The 14,475-nt window shown below is 43.2% G+C and overlaps 1 protein-coding gene across 1 annotated transcript in view; it reads left to right on the plus strand.

Moving 5' to 3' along the window:
* The window catches only part of b4galt2 (UDP-Gal:betaGlcNAc beta 1,4- galactosyltransferase, polypeptide 2), a 195,339-nt gene that overhangs the window by 147,308 nt on the left and 33,556 nt on the right, over nucleotides 1-14,475 (plus strand). The window contains exon 4 of the mRNA XM_067453492.1: nucleotides 10,196-10,383. Within this exon, the coding sequence (XP_067309593.1) occupies nucleotides 10,196-10,383 (188 nt within the window). The remainder of the gene's footprint in view (nucleotides 1-10,195; nucleotides 10,384-14,475) is intronic.

A 14,475-nucleotide genomic window follows, 5' to 3' on the forward strand; every position in this document is an offset into this window, starting at 1 on the left:
ACAACCTCTAAAACAAGCTCACTGTAATACACAACCTCTAAAACAAGCTCACTGTAATACACAACCTCTAAAACAAGCTCACTGTAATACACAACTTTCAAAACAAGCTCACTGTAATACACAACCTCTAAAACAAGCTCACTGTAATACACAACCTCTAAAACAAGCTCACTGTAATACACAACCTCTAAAACAAGCTCACTGTAATACACAACCTCTAAAACAAGCTCACTGTAATACACAACTTCCAGCAGTGTTAGCGGCGATCTCTGCCCCGGCACAGTTGAGAACGCCAGGCCGAGTTTCTGAGCGTAATGCTTGACAGCCGTTCTGTGGAGAGCTGTTATTTCCTCAGAGTATTTTAGAAATGATACTGACTATACACCATTTTCTATAGTAGCAAGCAGATAAAATAGGTCACAACAACAGAGCCTGTCAAAACGAAGCCTGTATAAAACACTCACTGCAAGCGGTCTGTTGACTTTAGTGTGCTTGTGCAGCATATGGCGTCCTCATTTAGGCAAGAGAGAGAGTTTCTGACGACTGGTTAACCGGAGGATCGCCGCGAGGAAGGATCTGATACTCGGCTTGCGGCGAAGGGCTTTGTCTCATTAGTGTACTTTGAGTCACTTTGGTTGACGGCGTCAGCTAAATTATTACTTTCTTATCTTTCGTTCTTCTGGATTTTTCATTTCACTCACATTTTATGAAAAAAGAAACCCAAGCACAAATGTAAAAACGTCCCAGTAGCCAGGCCAGTTGACAGAATTATACTGTAGCTTGTTAAATTTAGCTTTTCAAGTCTTCACAGAACTGATATGGATACAAATTGTTTTGTTTAAGAAAATATTTATTTTCTGATTTTTTGACAAATGTATTTACTATGTGATCATTAAACTACAAGAATGCAAATATCACAGGCCCTATTTTAGCGATCTGAGCTCATGGTCTGAAGCTCACGGTGCAGGTGCACTTAGGGCGCGTCCGAATCCACTTTGGTTATTTAGGTCGTCCCTCGTCTCTTAATGAGTCATGGGTGTGTTTTTGGCGTTACAATAAACCAATCAGAGTCTCCCATTCCCTTTAAAAGCCAGTTGTGCTCGCACCGGCGGATTCATTTACATGTGAGCAGAAAGACTGAACGCTTCTCTAGAGAGGAATCCTTTTATTTTTAATATTTAAAAATATGTGTGTGCTACTGCGTGTCCCTGTGTGTGTAATAATCTGAGGCCAGGTAATTCCTACATTATGGGGACAAAATGTCCCCACAAAGATGGCAATATCCGAAATCCTTGTCCTTGTGGGGACATTTTTAGGTCCCCATGAGGAAAACATCTTATAAATCACACAGAAGGAGTTTTTTTGAGAAAGTAAAAATGCAGAATGTTTCCTGTGATGGGTAGGTTTAGGGGCAGGGGCAGTGTAGGGGGATAGAAAATACGGTTTGTACTAGGGGTGTCCATGGTTAACCGATTGACCGATTAACCGTTAAAAATTGCGTAACCGAGTGAAACATTTTACTCGGTTAAGTGGCGTCAATGACGTGCTTTGAATTTAGTTGTAATATATGTTTGCACCCCTAGAGACCGCAAGAGCGCTGCCAGACATTTGTAATATCCACAAGAAGAAGTCATGACCAGCTTTCTAAGCGGGCAATGAAGCGGGCAAAGAAAGCGTGGGAGCACTTTAAAAATGAGAGTGACGGGGCAAAATGCAAGTATTGCAATGCAGTGCTTACCGCATTTTTCAGGCTATAAGTTGCTCCGGAGTATGAGTCGCATCAGTCAAAATATGCGTCATGAAAAGGAAAATAACATACGTCGCACTGGACTATAAGTCGCATTAGGGCAGAAGCAGAGCGCGAGCCGCGCACGCTGTGCATAACGGATCAGAAGAAAGAAAGTTAAGTGAGAAACTTGTGAATGACTAGAGAAAAGAAGACGTTACTTTAACTGTAATGAAGAAAACAAAAAAGCTAATCGCGGACTGAAAGCAAGATGGCCAGAGCTGAAGGGACGAGTCCACAGATACTTGAACTCTCTGCCGGGAGAGGCTCAGCCGCGCGAGTCAAACGCTGTGTCTGTGTGAATCATTCTCGGCTGCATATTTTACTAACGTTACATGCTCTAATCGTGCAGGCGCCCTCGCGGCCACTCGCATTGCTCGTGAACTGGAGCGCATCTCATCCTAATTTAACGAAACTCAGCGTACGCCTCGCAGACATGAAATAGATCTTAAGAAACTTGAAATGTCTTTTAACAATTTAAAACGAAAAGAAATAGGCTACTCTCTGATTATGTAATCCATGATGTGCATTTCTCTCTATAGGCGCGTTCACTACGGAGATGGTGGTCGTCAAATTAATAAGCTAAAAATAACCCTGACGCACACTATGGTTAACCGAGTATTAACCGCTAAGGGCCTCAGTTAACGGTTAATGAAAAACTTGAAAACGTGCAGCCCTAGTTTGTACGGTATAAAAACCATTACGCCTATGGAAAGTCCCCATAAAACATGGAAGCACGACAGTGAGTGTTTGTGTGTGTGTGTGTGTGTGTGTGTGTGTGTGTGTGTGTGTGTGTGTGTGTGTGTGTGTGTGTTGTGCTCCCCCTATAGGCTCATTTTACTAACACACCCTTTAAATAACACAGAAATACTGCACTACTGACTTTAGAGCCGGTGTGTGTTGGTCAATGTTCAGTGGTTTTCAGTTCCTCACAATAGCAACACTCCAACAATGCTCCTGAACACACCTGGTTTAGATCAGACGCCACACACACACACACACACACACACACACACTGATGGGGGAACAGATGCGCCAGTGCATTTAAACAACGAGGAGCTGGACGTGAAAATTATAACTTGTGTAAGGCTGAAACTAGCAAAAAACACTTGTGTCGTGCCTGGTGTCTCATTACGTTTGGTGTGTGATAGAGCCCCATATGAATTATGAATATTTAATATTGTTTATTAGTAATAATATTTGTATTCAGAATTATTTAATGTTATATAATATAATAATATCTAATAATATATAATATAATATAATATCATATCATATAATATCATATGTACATTGTTTGTATTACTGTGATAATTTAATTGTCAGAAAGCAGAAGAAAAAAAAAACATTATTTAAAGCTGATATACAAAGGGACAGAAATTAGTTTATATTTTGTTTCAGGCCAAGTCTAATTTAAATGTGTATATATTACAGCTATGAAAAAATCCATCAGAAATCCAGAAAAATCCATGTTAAGTGGTCTCTTAATTTTTTACCAGAGCTGAATGTGTGTATATATATATTATACGCACAAATTGAGCTGAAAAAAAATCCTTGCTGTTGAGTTCTGGAAGCTTCTTTTCTTCCCTCTGTTCCTTCAGTCTGTCTCTCATGCACACCTTCCCTGTTACTCGGGTTGATCCGGATCACTCCTAAAAAAAAATGTCCTCTCTTCCCTAGCCTTGAGCTCTGGCATCGATAGCACGCTGGATGATATGGTCAGCCTGGTGGGGACTGATAATGCAGGCTCTCTCACACACACACACACACACACACACACACACACACACACCCCTGCACACACTCACCTGCACGAGAACATGCACAATGCAATCTCTCAGGATGAGCCCTGGTCCTAATCTGTCTCCATAGCAACGGTGTCCGGGCAGGATTCCCCGGCTGGCCTTGAGTGTGCCGCTATAGGGATCTGTCTCATGACCCAGAGCGAGCAAGGGCTTGTGTTTAGCTATCAGTGTGATCATCAGATAAAAAAATACAGCTAATTGCTTCTCAGAGAGCAAGTATTGAGCAACTGACATGGCTCCGATAAGCTTCTAGAAGAAGGAGACTCTAGCTGGAGGCCGATGTGACTCTCAGACCTCAAGCTGAGTGGTTTAAGTCTGGGTTAAGGAACAGTCGTCGTACTCAGTGTGGTACGGATGGAAAGAAGGAGGCTGTTTTATTATCTGAGCTCCAGCTGAGAATGATTTTCCTCCAACTACAATTAGAAACAACCTTCAGTGGAGATGCGTTTCAGTTTGGGCTGTTTGTGATGGGTTTAGATCAAACTTGTATGAGGATTTATATAACCATATTCACGTTCAATGGTATTTTACATGGTAACTAACCACTCAGCTTGGGGTCTGAGAGTCACTTCCTATTCAATAACTGTTTACTCGACACGTCATCCTAAATAAACCTGTGTCCGGCGCGATGACTCCGATCCTTCAAATGTTCATATTTTTGTGTAATCGACGCATCATCCTTAATAAACCCGTCTCTTGCGTGATACCTTGAACCTTTGCATATTCCGATCTAATATGATTTCTGACCTGTAATGCTGCCAGAATAATAATCCTAGACTGTGTGTTAATAGGCCAGAGGGGAACTGCACCCCGACCGAGGCCCTGTTTACACGATGTGAAAACACAGATATTTCCCTGTGTTTTGGCCTGTCAATTACACGAAAATGCCGTTTTTAATCCCAGAAAATGATTATTTCTAAAAACTCCGGCCAAAGTGGAGATTTCTGAAAATGCCGGTCATGTGTTGCCATGTGAACTGGGAGAAACAGGGTTTTAGGTTCTCAAACGTCACATTATGTGCCAGAAAATGCTTACGTCATGTGAGCGCCCTATGTTTAGATTTGTTTGATCATGGATGCTGTTAGAGGGATAGTTCACCCAAAAATGAGACTGTGATGTTTATCTGCTGACCCCCAGTGTGTCCAACATGTAGGTGTGTTTGTTTCTTCAGTTGAACACAAATGAAGATTTTTAACTCAACCGTTGCTGTGTGCCAGTCATATAATGGGGTGAATGGGTAACAAGTCTATGAGAGCAAAACACTCTTAAACATGCTGGGTTAAAAACAACCCAAGTTGGGTTGAAAATGTACAAACCCAGAATTTATGAGACGTAAACATACCAAAAAAAAATACATGGTTAGGCAACGTGCACAAAAAACCTGCTGCTCGTGACGACACATTGATTTGTTAAGACATGAGGTAAAAATGATATGAGGTAAAAAAAAAATAACATAAATACTTTTGTGTTTCTCACAGAAACCGATCGGTTCGTGTCTTAAGACATCAGTGTGTTGTCAGGAGCAGCTGGTTTTTGTGCACATTGCCTAAGCTTGTTTTTTTTGTTTGTATGTTTACCTCTCATAAGCGCCTTTCACACTGCACGTCGGACCCGCAATATTCCCGGAACATTCCCGGGTCGCCTTCTGTGTGAAAGCAACCACGTCCCGCGATTGATTACCGAATTCGACCTGGGTCGGGGACCTAGTAATATTGCGGTATTCGACCCGGGACGAGCGCTGTGTGAACAAAAGCCGAAACTAATGCCGCAACGTGTACGTAGTTATCGTGCGACTCCTAGAGCTTGTTTTTTCAATAACACAACCCTGCAGTGCCAGAAGAGCTCGTCGATGTTTTAAACGCAGAGAGTGTTCGTATACAAAAGAAACTAAAATTAAACAAGCAGAAATGTGTGCAAACTGGACACAAGTCGAGACCACGGAGCTTCTTCCTATCCGCGCTGAAGCTGAGATCGCTCGCCATTATACGTCACATCCGGATGTCACGTGTCAACTCGACCCGGGACCGTTAAGCGTTGTGTGTGAAAGCACACATATTACGGTATTTCGCTGGCAGTGAGAATGGACCAAATCTAGCGGCCTGGGAACAAATGCCGGGTCGCATTATCCGTGTATTTGCCGGAATCGCAGTGTGAAAGGGGCTTTAGACTTGTTACCCATTCACCCCATTATGTGACTGGCACACAGCAACGGTTGAGTTAAAAATCTTCATTTGTGTTCAACTGAAGAAACGAACACACCTACATGTTGGACGCACTGGGGGTCAGCAGATAAACATCTAATTTTCATTTTTGGGTGAACTAACCCTTTAAGGTGGTACTCATTTTTACTTTTGTGCACACACTTTTAACTCCACTTCGCTGTCTAACCACACAAACGAACCTCGCGTCATGTCTGTTGTTTTGAAAGGAACAGGAAGTCGTTCGTGCTATTCGTTGTTGTCGATTTTGAGGATTCTGATTGGCTTGCATGGCTTTATCCTTCTCCCTACGCTGCCGCCCATAGGTTTGCCATAGCTATGATGGTGCCTGATGGCGTATTTATGCGGGTTGATGTAAACGACTAGCCTAGAAATCTAGACGTACCCTAGTGGCAGCAAATCTAATCTGCCGTGAGTGTCGTCTAGCAACTCTCAATACACTTCTGAGCTGTAAAAACCAAACTCTGGTCGAGCCAGTCACATCGTGTATAGAGTCGGTGGGCGGGGCTTAACATAATGACGGCCGAGTTGCGTTTGCGTGCTTCTAGTAAACACAGACGCTGGCGAACAGCGGCCTTTCGAATCAGCTTTGACCGAGACTCTGGAAGACTTGGAGTTAAGCTTTTCTCTGAGAAAAGAACAAAGAACGGCACTGAAGTCATTCTTAAAAAGGGAAGATGTGTTCGAGTTTTGCCGACCGGATACGGCGAAAGTTTAATCTTCACATGTTTACTAGCTTCAACGAGCTCTGCTTCACCTTTGTTGCTCTGGTTGGTTGTAGCGCTATCCTATCGCGTGCAGAGGGAGTTTGACAGACAGCCGTTTATCCGCCCCTCGGATTGAGCTGTCAATGGTGAGTTTCCAGACCAAACATCTTGATGTGGGTCTGGCTTGTCAGGCTAGTAAACAACAACTTTTTTGAAAACGATGGTATGTGCACGATGTTATTTTTGAAAATGGGGATGAAATATTCATTTTTCTATTCATTTCTCATAGCTCGTCCCTTCACTATGTGTAAACGTGGCCTGAGTCTGGTTTCTCCCAAGGTTTATTTTTCTCCATCATGCCCTGATGGAGTTTTGGTTCCTTACTGTCGCCTTTGGCTTGGCTTGCTCAGTTGGGGGACACAAAAAATTCAATTTAAGTTTTCAAATTATTATCCAAATAAAATGAATTACTAAATTAACTGTATCAACTTTATTACTGCTCGGCCCACCATCGCTATTTGATGAATTGAAATGAGCTGATGACATTACCGTTTTCTCCAGAACGACTGTATAGCCGAAGCTATGTGTAGAAGCGTCTGCCTAGTGCTTGATTTATACACCTGTGGCCATGAAGTGACTGAACACCTGAGCGATTTAGACGGGTGTCCCTATACTTTTGGCAATATAGTGTATAACTGTGCACAGGACTACAATAACTTATGTTTGATTGGATGATGTACCCCAAAAATAGGATAATGTAACACCTCCCAGACGAGACTTTGTCCCTGTTGAGGTTAATGAGTTAGAACAGGTGCAAGTCGGCTAATGAGGGGACGATACTACACCTGTTTCATAATCAACCCTACTTCATGGAACCATGCAAAACAAGCCAAACACCTCACAGCTGAAACTTTAGAATGATTGCTTAGTTCCGATGATCTCTTTTCTAAAAATAATTACACTTTTTTTTTGTTCCAAAACCATCTGTTCATGATGTCCACATATCCACTGTCTTGGAGCTGGTTTCTTGGATGAGAAATGCTCAATCGTGAGAATGTCCTTATTATAAATCTGTCGTTTTTAGCGAGGTGTGTTATTGCCAGATATCCACTGCTGTGTGTTTGCCTGAGCTGTCTGCCATCTCACAAGGAATAAATCGTATTAAACTAGTTGAAATGAGCACAGTAATGTTTAATGAGCACCCTTGCTGATGAAAAAAAGCTATTTTACGTCTCTTAAAGATATTGCCTTATCTGCCCCCCTCACTCTTTCTCCATTTATCTCTCGTATATATTGAAGTGTCTTCTCTTCTCTGGGCCTCTGAGAGAATTGAAGTTAGGATAAATATTGATAGAAGCTAGAAGTCACTTAGTATTAAGTTATTTTCCCTACTTTTTTAGCATCGGCGTAGTGAATTAAGCTCGAGAGGCGCTTCTGTTTGCAGCTGCGTTTGTGCAGTGAATGCAACACGTCAAAGGCTCACGTATGCATCCTTTAATCATTTTGGCAATGCTTTTGTAGTGCAGATCCACAGGCATTGTGCTGAAAAGGCAGTAGATTTGTGGCAGTAGTTCACACCTTTGGATTATTAGGCCAAATCTCAGGTATTACAGGATTACATGGGATTATTGTCACACTGGATTATTAGTTCAAGACACCACATGGTGTTGTGATGTTACATGGCCTGCGGATCTGTGTGTTTTATTGCTCCAAATTAGACATTTTTATACATTTACTGTAGGAATTGCAATCTAACAGAAGGAATTGGATGTATTTATTTTATACATTTATGTCTAGCTCAGTGGTTCTCAAGCTTTTCGACTTAAATGCCCCCAACCCATTCACAATTTCTACCCAATTAAATATTTAGAGCTTGACATAGATTTAGAGCGGTTTAAAGAAAAAGTTGTCAGCCACCACCAGGGTTTTTGATCATTTTCACAGAAATGTAATGGCCCATAGAATATTTTATTGTATGAATATTCAAGCATGCAATATATCAACAACAACAACAAAAAAGAGCACACCCTCTTCTTTTAAACAACAACAAAAAATGTTTTATTCTAGCTTCATGCATTCCTTTTTATCAACACTTGAATATGGGTCAGTTTTGTTTAAAAAAAGCAACATTTTGATAGCCTGACAAGCCAGACCCACATCAAGATGTTTGGTCTGGAAACTCACCATTGACGGCTCAATCCGAGGGGCGGGATAAATGGCTGTCTGTCAAACTCCCTCTGCACGCGATAGGATAGCGCTACACCAACCGGAGCAACGACGGTGAAGCAGAGCTCTCTGACTGATTAAACATTCGCCGTATCCGGTCGGCTAAACTCAGAACACATCTTCCCTTTTTAAGAATGACTTCAGTGCCGCTCTTTGTTCTTTTCTCAGAGGAAAGCTTAACTCCAAGTCTTCCAGAGGCGCGGGCAGAGCTGATTCGAAAGACCGCCGCCGTTCGCCAGTTTCTGTGTTTACTAGAAGCACGCAAACGCAACTCGGCCGTCGTCATTATGGCCCCGCCCGCCGACTCTATACACAATGTGATTGGGCCGTCCAGATTCTGAGGAATACAGCTCAGATAGGTATTGAGAGTGCCTAGACGACACTTGCGGGCAAATTAAATTTATCTGCCGCTAGGGTGCGTCTAGATTTCTAGGTTAACATTTTGAACCAAAAGCTGAGAAAATCACATTTTTGTGAAAGACTGACTCCAGATCAGATTCAGGGATGACCAAATATAGATAGAGTGTATGGAGATCGAGTCCATCAACACCCCTAATGCCTCACAGTCCTAGAGCTCGTTATGGGTCCACGTTTCATTCAGAAACATTAGGCAGTTTTGATTCATATATATGCTGTTTAATGTTGATGTTCGCGGTATTTTACATATACATCTGTACTGTAAAAAATATTTAGAAAAACAGTTACCTGGTTGCCTTAAAATTTTGAGTTCATTGAAATTAAAATTTTGAGTTAATACAATGAACATTTTTGAGATTCAATAACTGTAAGCATATTGGGTAATTGTGTGTTTTATTTCTGATGACGCAGTGAAACATGCCAAATAGTGCTATTTTCAAGAATTATCAAATTTTTTATGTGGTTCAGATACAGTAAGATTTCCTTCATTGTATCAACTCAAATGTTTAATTTCAATAAACTCAAAAATTTAAGGCAACCAGGTTACTTACTTTTTTAACTTAAACCAACAAAAACCAACAACAATTTTTTTACAGTGTGTTTACATATCATCGCTTGTTTTTTTGCCTCTTCTTCGCCTGTGTTTTGTAGTTACATCATACCGATGATATTCTAATATTTAATCGTGTTGAGCTATATAATTCGCCATCTCAAAGTACTCTGGACAAAGACAAAAATATATAGCACTGGCCTGGTTTTTTTTTGGATATTTTACTGCAAAAAATCTTACATATTGCTATAGCTTACATATTGCTATTGCTTTAATTAATGCTATAGAATTATTCATTATTATGTTAACTAAAGTAGTTAACTAATGTTAACTTACATTAAACCTCATTATAAAGTGTACATTTGTACATGTAAAATAGCATATATAAAGAAATGAATGATCATTATCTTATTATCATTATATAAAGTCACAATAAAGAGTTTCAGTTGTTTATTGAGCTGTTATTTATTTATAATTTGTTTCAGCTTGGTGAGGACACCTTTAATCGGGCCAAGCTGCTTAATGTTGGCTACACGGAGGCTCTGAAAGACGCAGAATACGACTGCTTCATTTTCAGCGATGTGGACCTAATCCCTATGGATGACCGGAACCTCTACCACTGTTACGACCAGCCCCGTCACTTTGCCATTGCCATGGACAAATTCGGCTTCAGGTAACATTAAATATCAAATTGTAGGACACACTGTATTTGATATATCATTTCATCCCACTTTTATAGTTCTGGTCCCTTTTGATACATAAATAATCAGAACTCATATAAAATAAGCCTGAAAATGCAATAAAATAAAATCAGTGGCATGTTTTATATGATATATTTAATATCTTAGCCCGAGTTTATTACAAATATGCTGGGCTGCATTTGTTGCTATTTACATATATATGAATAGATGCCATGTCTGTATGTGTCTTTGTTTCTTTGCAGAGAACAGAGTCAGTTAATCAAACAGCCAAAGCTTGAGGGCTGTCTGTCAAAACCTGTGCGTCTGATGATTAATTGCTTTTTTTTTCCACTATAGGGAAGATATATGTCTTAAGACGCTTTGTCATCTTGAGAATGCGGCTGAATTATTATGTATCAAAAGTTAATTTGTCAGGTGCTGTGCCAGTCTAGACAGACCTGGAGCTTTGGCGAGCATGTGTATTCATTTTTCAAGGCAGACAATTATTTAGCTGAGACATACCAGTTCTCTATAAATGTAAGAGCTGGAGATATTAAAACAATGGTTCTCCGTATTACGTCTTTTTATATATATATATATATTCTCAAACTTGAAATGAATTTGGTCTGTCTTCTGTCGGCAGAAGACACATTGTCCTTTGCTCCATGGTGTTTAATTTCCTGTCTTTGTGTGAGGGGCCGAAAGGGCCAAGACAATCTTAAATCTGTGACATCCTCAGGGAATTCACTTTCTGAAATCAACCTCAATCTTAAAATGTGAGCCATGTTGGAAAGTTAGTACTATAACTAGTTAACAATCAGTTGAATGTATGTGTAACACATTTAATGAAAGCCAAATAATATATATTATTATTATTATTATATTTGCATGTTTTTAATTTGTTATATTGGTCTTATTTAATTCTATAAACTATAATACTGATCTGTCAACATTGTCGATATATGATAAATTAAAATAAGCTGATAACATCACTGCTTTCGACAGAACGACGGTACAGCCAGATCAAATTTTTTTGCAATATTGTCCTGTTTAACAATGTGAAGCTGCTTTGAAACAATCGTCATTGTAAAAGAGCTATATAAATAAAGTTGACTGTTTGATTGATTGATTATATATTACTGAACTGTATACATTATACTGTTGTAACAAGTTCGATATAGTAAGGAAGGAAGAGGACACAGGGGTCGGCTGGACTGTTGATGCGTATCTTTATTTTCTCTTTCTCAATGTCAATAACACACTTCTTCGTGTGTTCTCAGTCAAACTCATAAGCAACAATAACTTCCGGTTCGCGGCACTTCCGGCTTCCGGGTAAACTCAGTCTCTGTGTTCTCGCACCAACAGTCCGACTCTCTTTCTCCTCGGTCTCCGGTTCCACCGATCTCTTATACCGTCCCCGCGCTCATTACTGGAACGAGAGACAGGTGTTATTAATCTGCTTCCAACCCACTCACTTACCGCTTGTCCCGCGGCTCTCTCTCCCGCTGCAGACCTCGCTGAACCACGCCCCCCTTGCCACATACCCCCACCGCCCGACTCAGGCCGGGGAGCCGTCCGGCCTGCAGCCCCCCCCACCCCCCCACCCCCCCACCCCCCCATTTCTGGAGAGGAAGTCGGCCACAGCCATCTGAGCACCCGGCCTGTGGACCACCTGGAACTTAAAAGGCTGAAGAGCTAGATACCAACGGGTGATCCGCGCGTTGGTATCCTTCATGCGGTGGAGCCATTGGAGAGGAGCGTGGTCCGAACAGAGGGTGAACTCCCGCCCCAGAAGGTAGTAGCGGAGGGTGAGAACGGCCCACCTGATGGCAAGGCACTCCTTTTCGATGGTGCTGTACTTAGCTTCCCTCTTGGAGAGCTTGCGGCTGATGTACAGCACCGGCCGCTCTCCCCCCTCCACCTCCTGGGCCAGGACTGCGCCCAGCCCCCTGTCCGACGCGTCAGTCTGCAACAGAAAAGGGAGAGAAAAGTCAGGGGAGTGTAAAAGCGGCCCGCCACATAGAGCAGCCTTAACTCGGGTGAAGGCCTGCTGGCACGGCTCCGTCCATTGGACCGTATCTGGTAGCCCCTTTCTAGTAAGGTCAGTCAAAGGGCTGGTGAGGTCCGAATAATTTGGTATAAACCGTCTATAATATCCCGCCAGCCCCAAGAACTGCCTTACCTCCTTTTTGGTCTTGGGTCTCGGACAGGTTGCAATTGCGGCGGTCTTATCAATTTGGGGACGCACCTGTCCATGACCCAAGTGGAAGCCCAGATATCTTACCTCCACCCGCCCAATTGCACACTTCTTCGGATTGGCCGTGAGCCCCGCTCCCCTCAGCGACCTCAAGACCGCCCTGACATGCTGCATATGCCGCTGCCAATCGTGACTGTAAATCACGATATCGTCCAGGTAGGCAGCAGCATATGCGGCATGGGGACGCAAAATCCTGTCCATGAGGCGCTGAAAGGTAGCGGGTGCCCCGAACAAGCCGAAGGGAAGCGTGACGAATTGGTGTAATCCAAACGGCGTGGTGAAAGCTGTCTTTTCTTTGGACAATGGAGACAAGGGGATCTGCCAATAGCCCTTCGTTAAGTCCAATGTCGAATAAAATCGAGCCGTGCCCAGCCGATCAAGCAACTCGTCAACCCGCGGCATTGGATACGCGTTGAATTTCGACACTGCGTTCACCTTGCGGTAGTCCACACAGAACCTGACCGAGCCGTCGGTCTTAGGGACCAAAACGATCGGGCTCGCCCAGTCACTGTTGGACTCCTCTATTACTCCCATATCGAGCATTGCCCCTAATTCTTCCTGAACTACTTTTTTCTTGTGTTCAGGTAAGCGATACGGCCGGCTGCGAACTACCACGCCCGGCTCGGTCTCGATATGGTGCTGAATTAAGTTGGTACGTCCCGGTAGGGGCGAAAACACGTCGGCGAACTCCGCCTGTAGTTTTGATAGATCAGTGAGTTGGGACGGTGAGAGGTGATCTCCCCCAGGGGCCAGCGCGACCGATTGTGCTTTGATGCTCGCCTCTGGCCCGAGATCATCCTCTCCCCCGATCACCGTCGCCAACAACACTGATTCCACCTCATTCCATTTCTTAAGGAGATTGAGGTGGTATATTTGACGTGCCCCGTTCCTATCGGACCGTATCACTTCATAATCGAGGTCTCCAACCTGTCGTGCGACCTCAAACGGCCCCTGCCACTTCGACATTAATTTAGAGCTCGATGTAGGGAGTAATACGAGCACTTTCTCTCCCGGTGTGAATTTGCGTAGTCTCGTACCCCTGTTATACGACCGGCTTTGGCTGTCCTGGGCTTGCAACAAATTCTCCCTAGATAGCCGCCCCAAGGTGTGGAGTTTTGTTCGCAAGTCCAGCACATATTGAATTTCGTTCTTGGCCAAAGAAGGCCCCTCCTCCCAAGTTTCTCGTAGGACGTCCAGCACCCCCCGGGGCTGCCGTCCGTAGAGAAGCTCGAAGGGGGAAAACCCTGTGGAGGCTTGCGGGACCTCTCGCACAGCGAATAAGAGGGGTTCTAACCGAGCACAATTTTTGGCATCTTCCTGTACGAATTTACGGATCATGGATTTAAGAGTGCGATTAAACCGTTCGACCAAGCCGTCTGTTTGTGGGTGATAGACGCTTGTTCGAATGGATTGCCCAATAATCCGTACAATTCGCTTAACGTGCGTGACATAAACGTCGTGCCTTGATCAGTGAGGATTTCCTTCGGAATCCCCACTCGGGAGATTAAACGAAACAGTGCGTCCGCAACACTCTTCGCAGAGATGTTGCGGAGAGCCACTGCTTCCGGATACCGTGTTGCGTAGTCCACGATAACTAGCGCAAAACGATGTCCGCGTGCGGATCGCTCTAATGGCCCGATGAGGTCCATCGCAATTCTCTCGAAGGGGACCTGCATTAATGGTAGGGGGCGCAATGGCGCTTTTGGGGCGGCCAGTGGGTTCACCAACTGACATTCAGGACAAGACGCGCACCACCTGCGCACATTGTCATGAATGCCTGGCCAAAAAAATCGGGTCATTAAACGATTCAGCGTGGCCGCCTGTCCCA

Source organism: Pseudorasbora parva, chromosome 9 (genome assembly GCF_024679245.1).
Source record: "Pseudorasbora parva isolate DD20220531a chromosome 9, ASM2467924v1, whole genome shotgun sequence".
Classification (NCBI taxonomy): domain Eukaryota; kingdom Metazoa; phylum Chordata; class Actinopteri; order Cypriniformes; family Gobionidae; genus Pseudorasbora; species Pseudorasbora parva.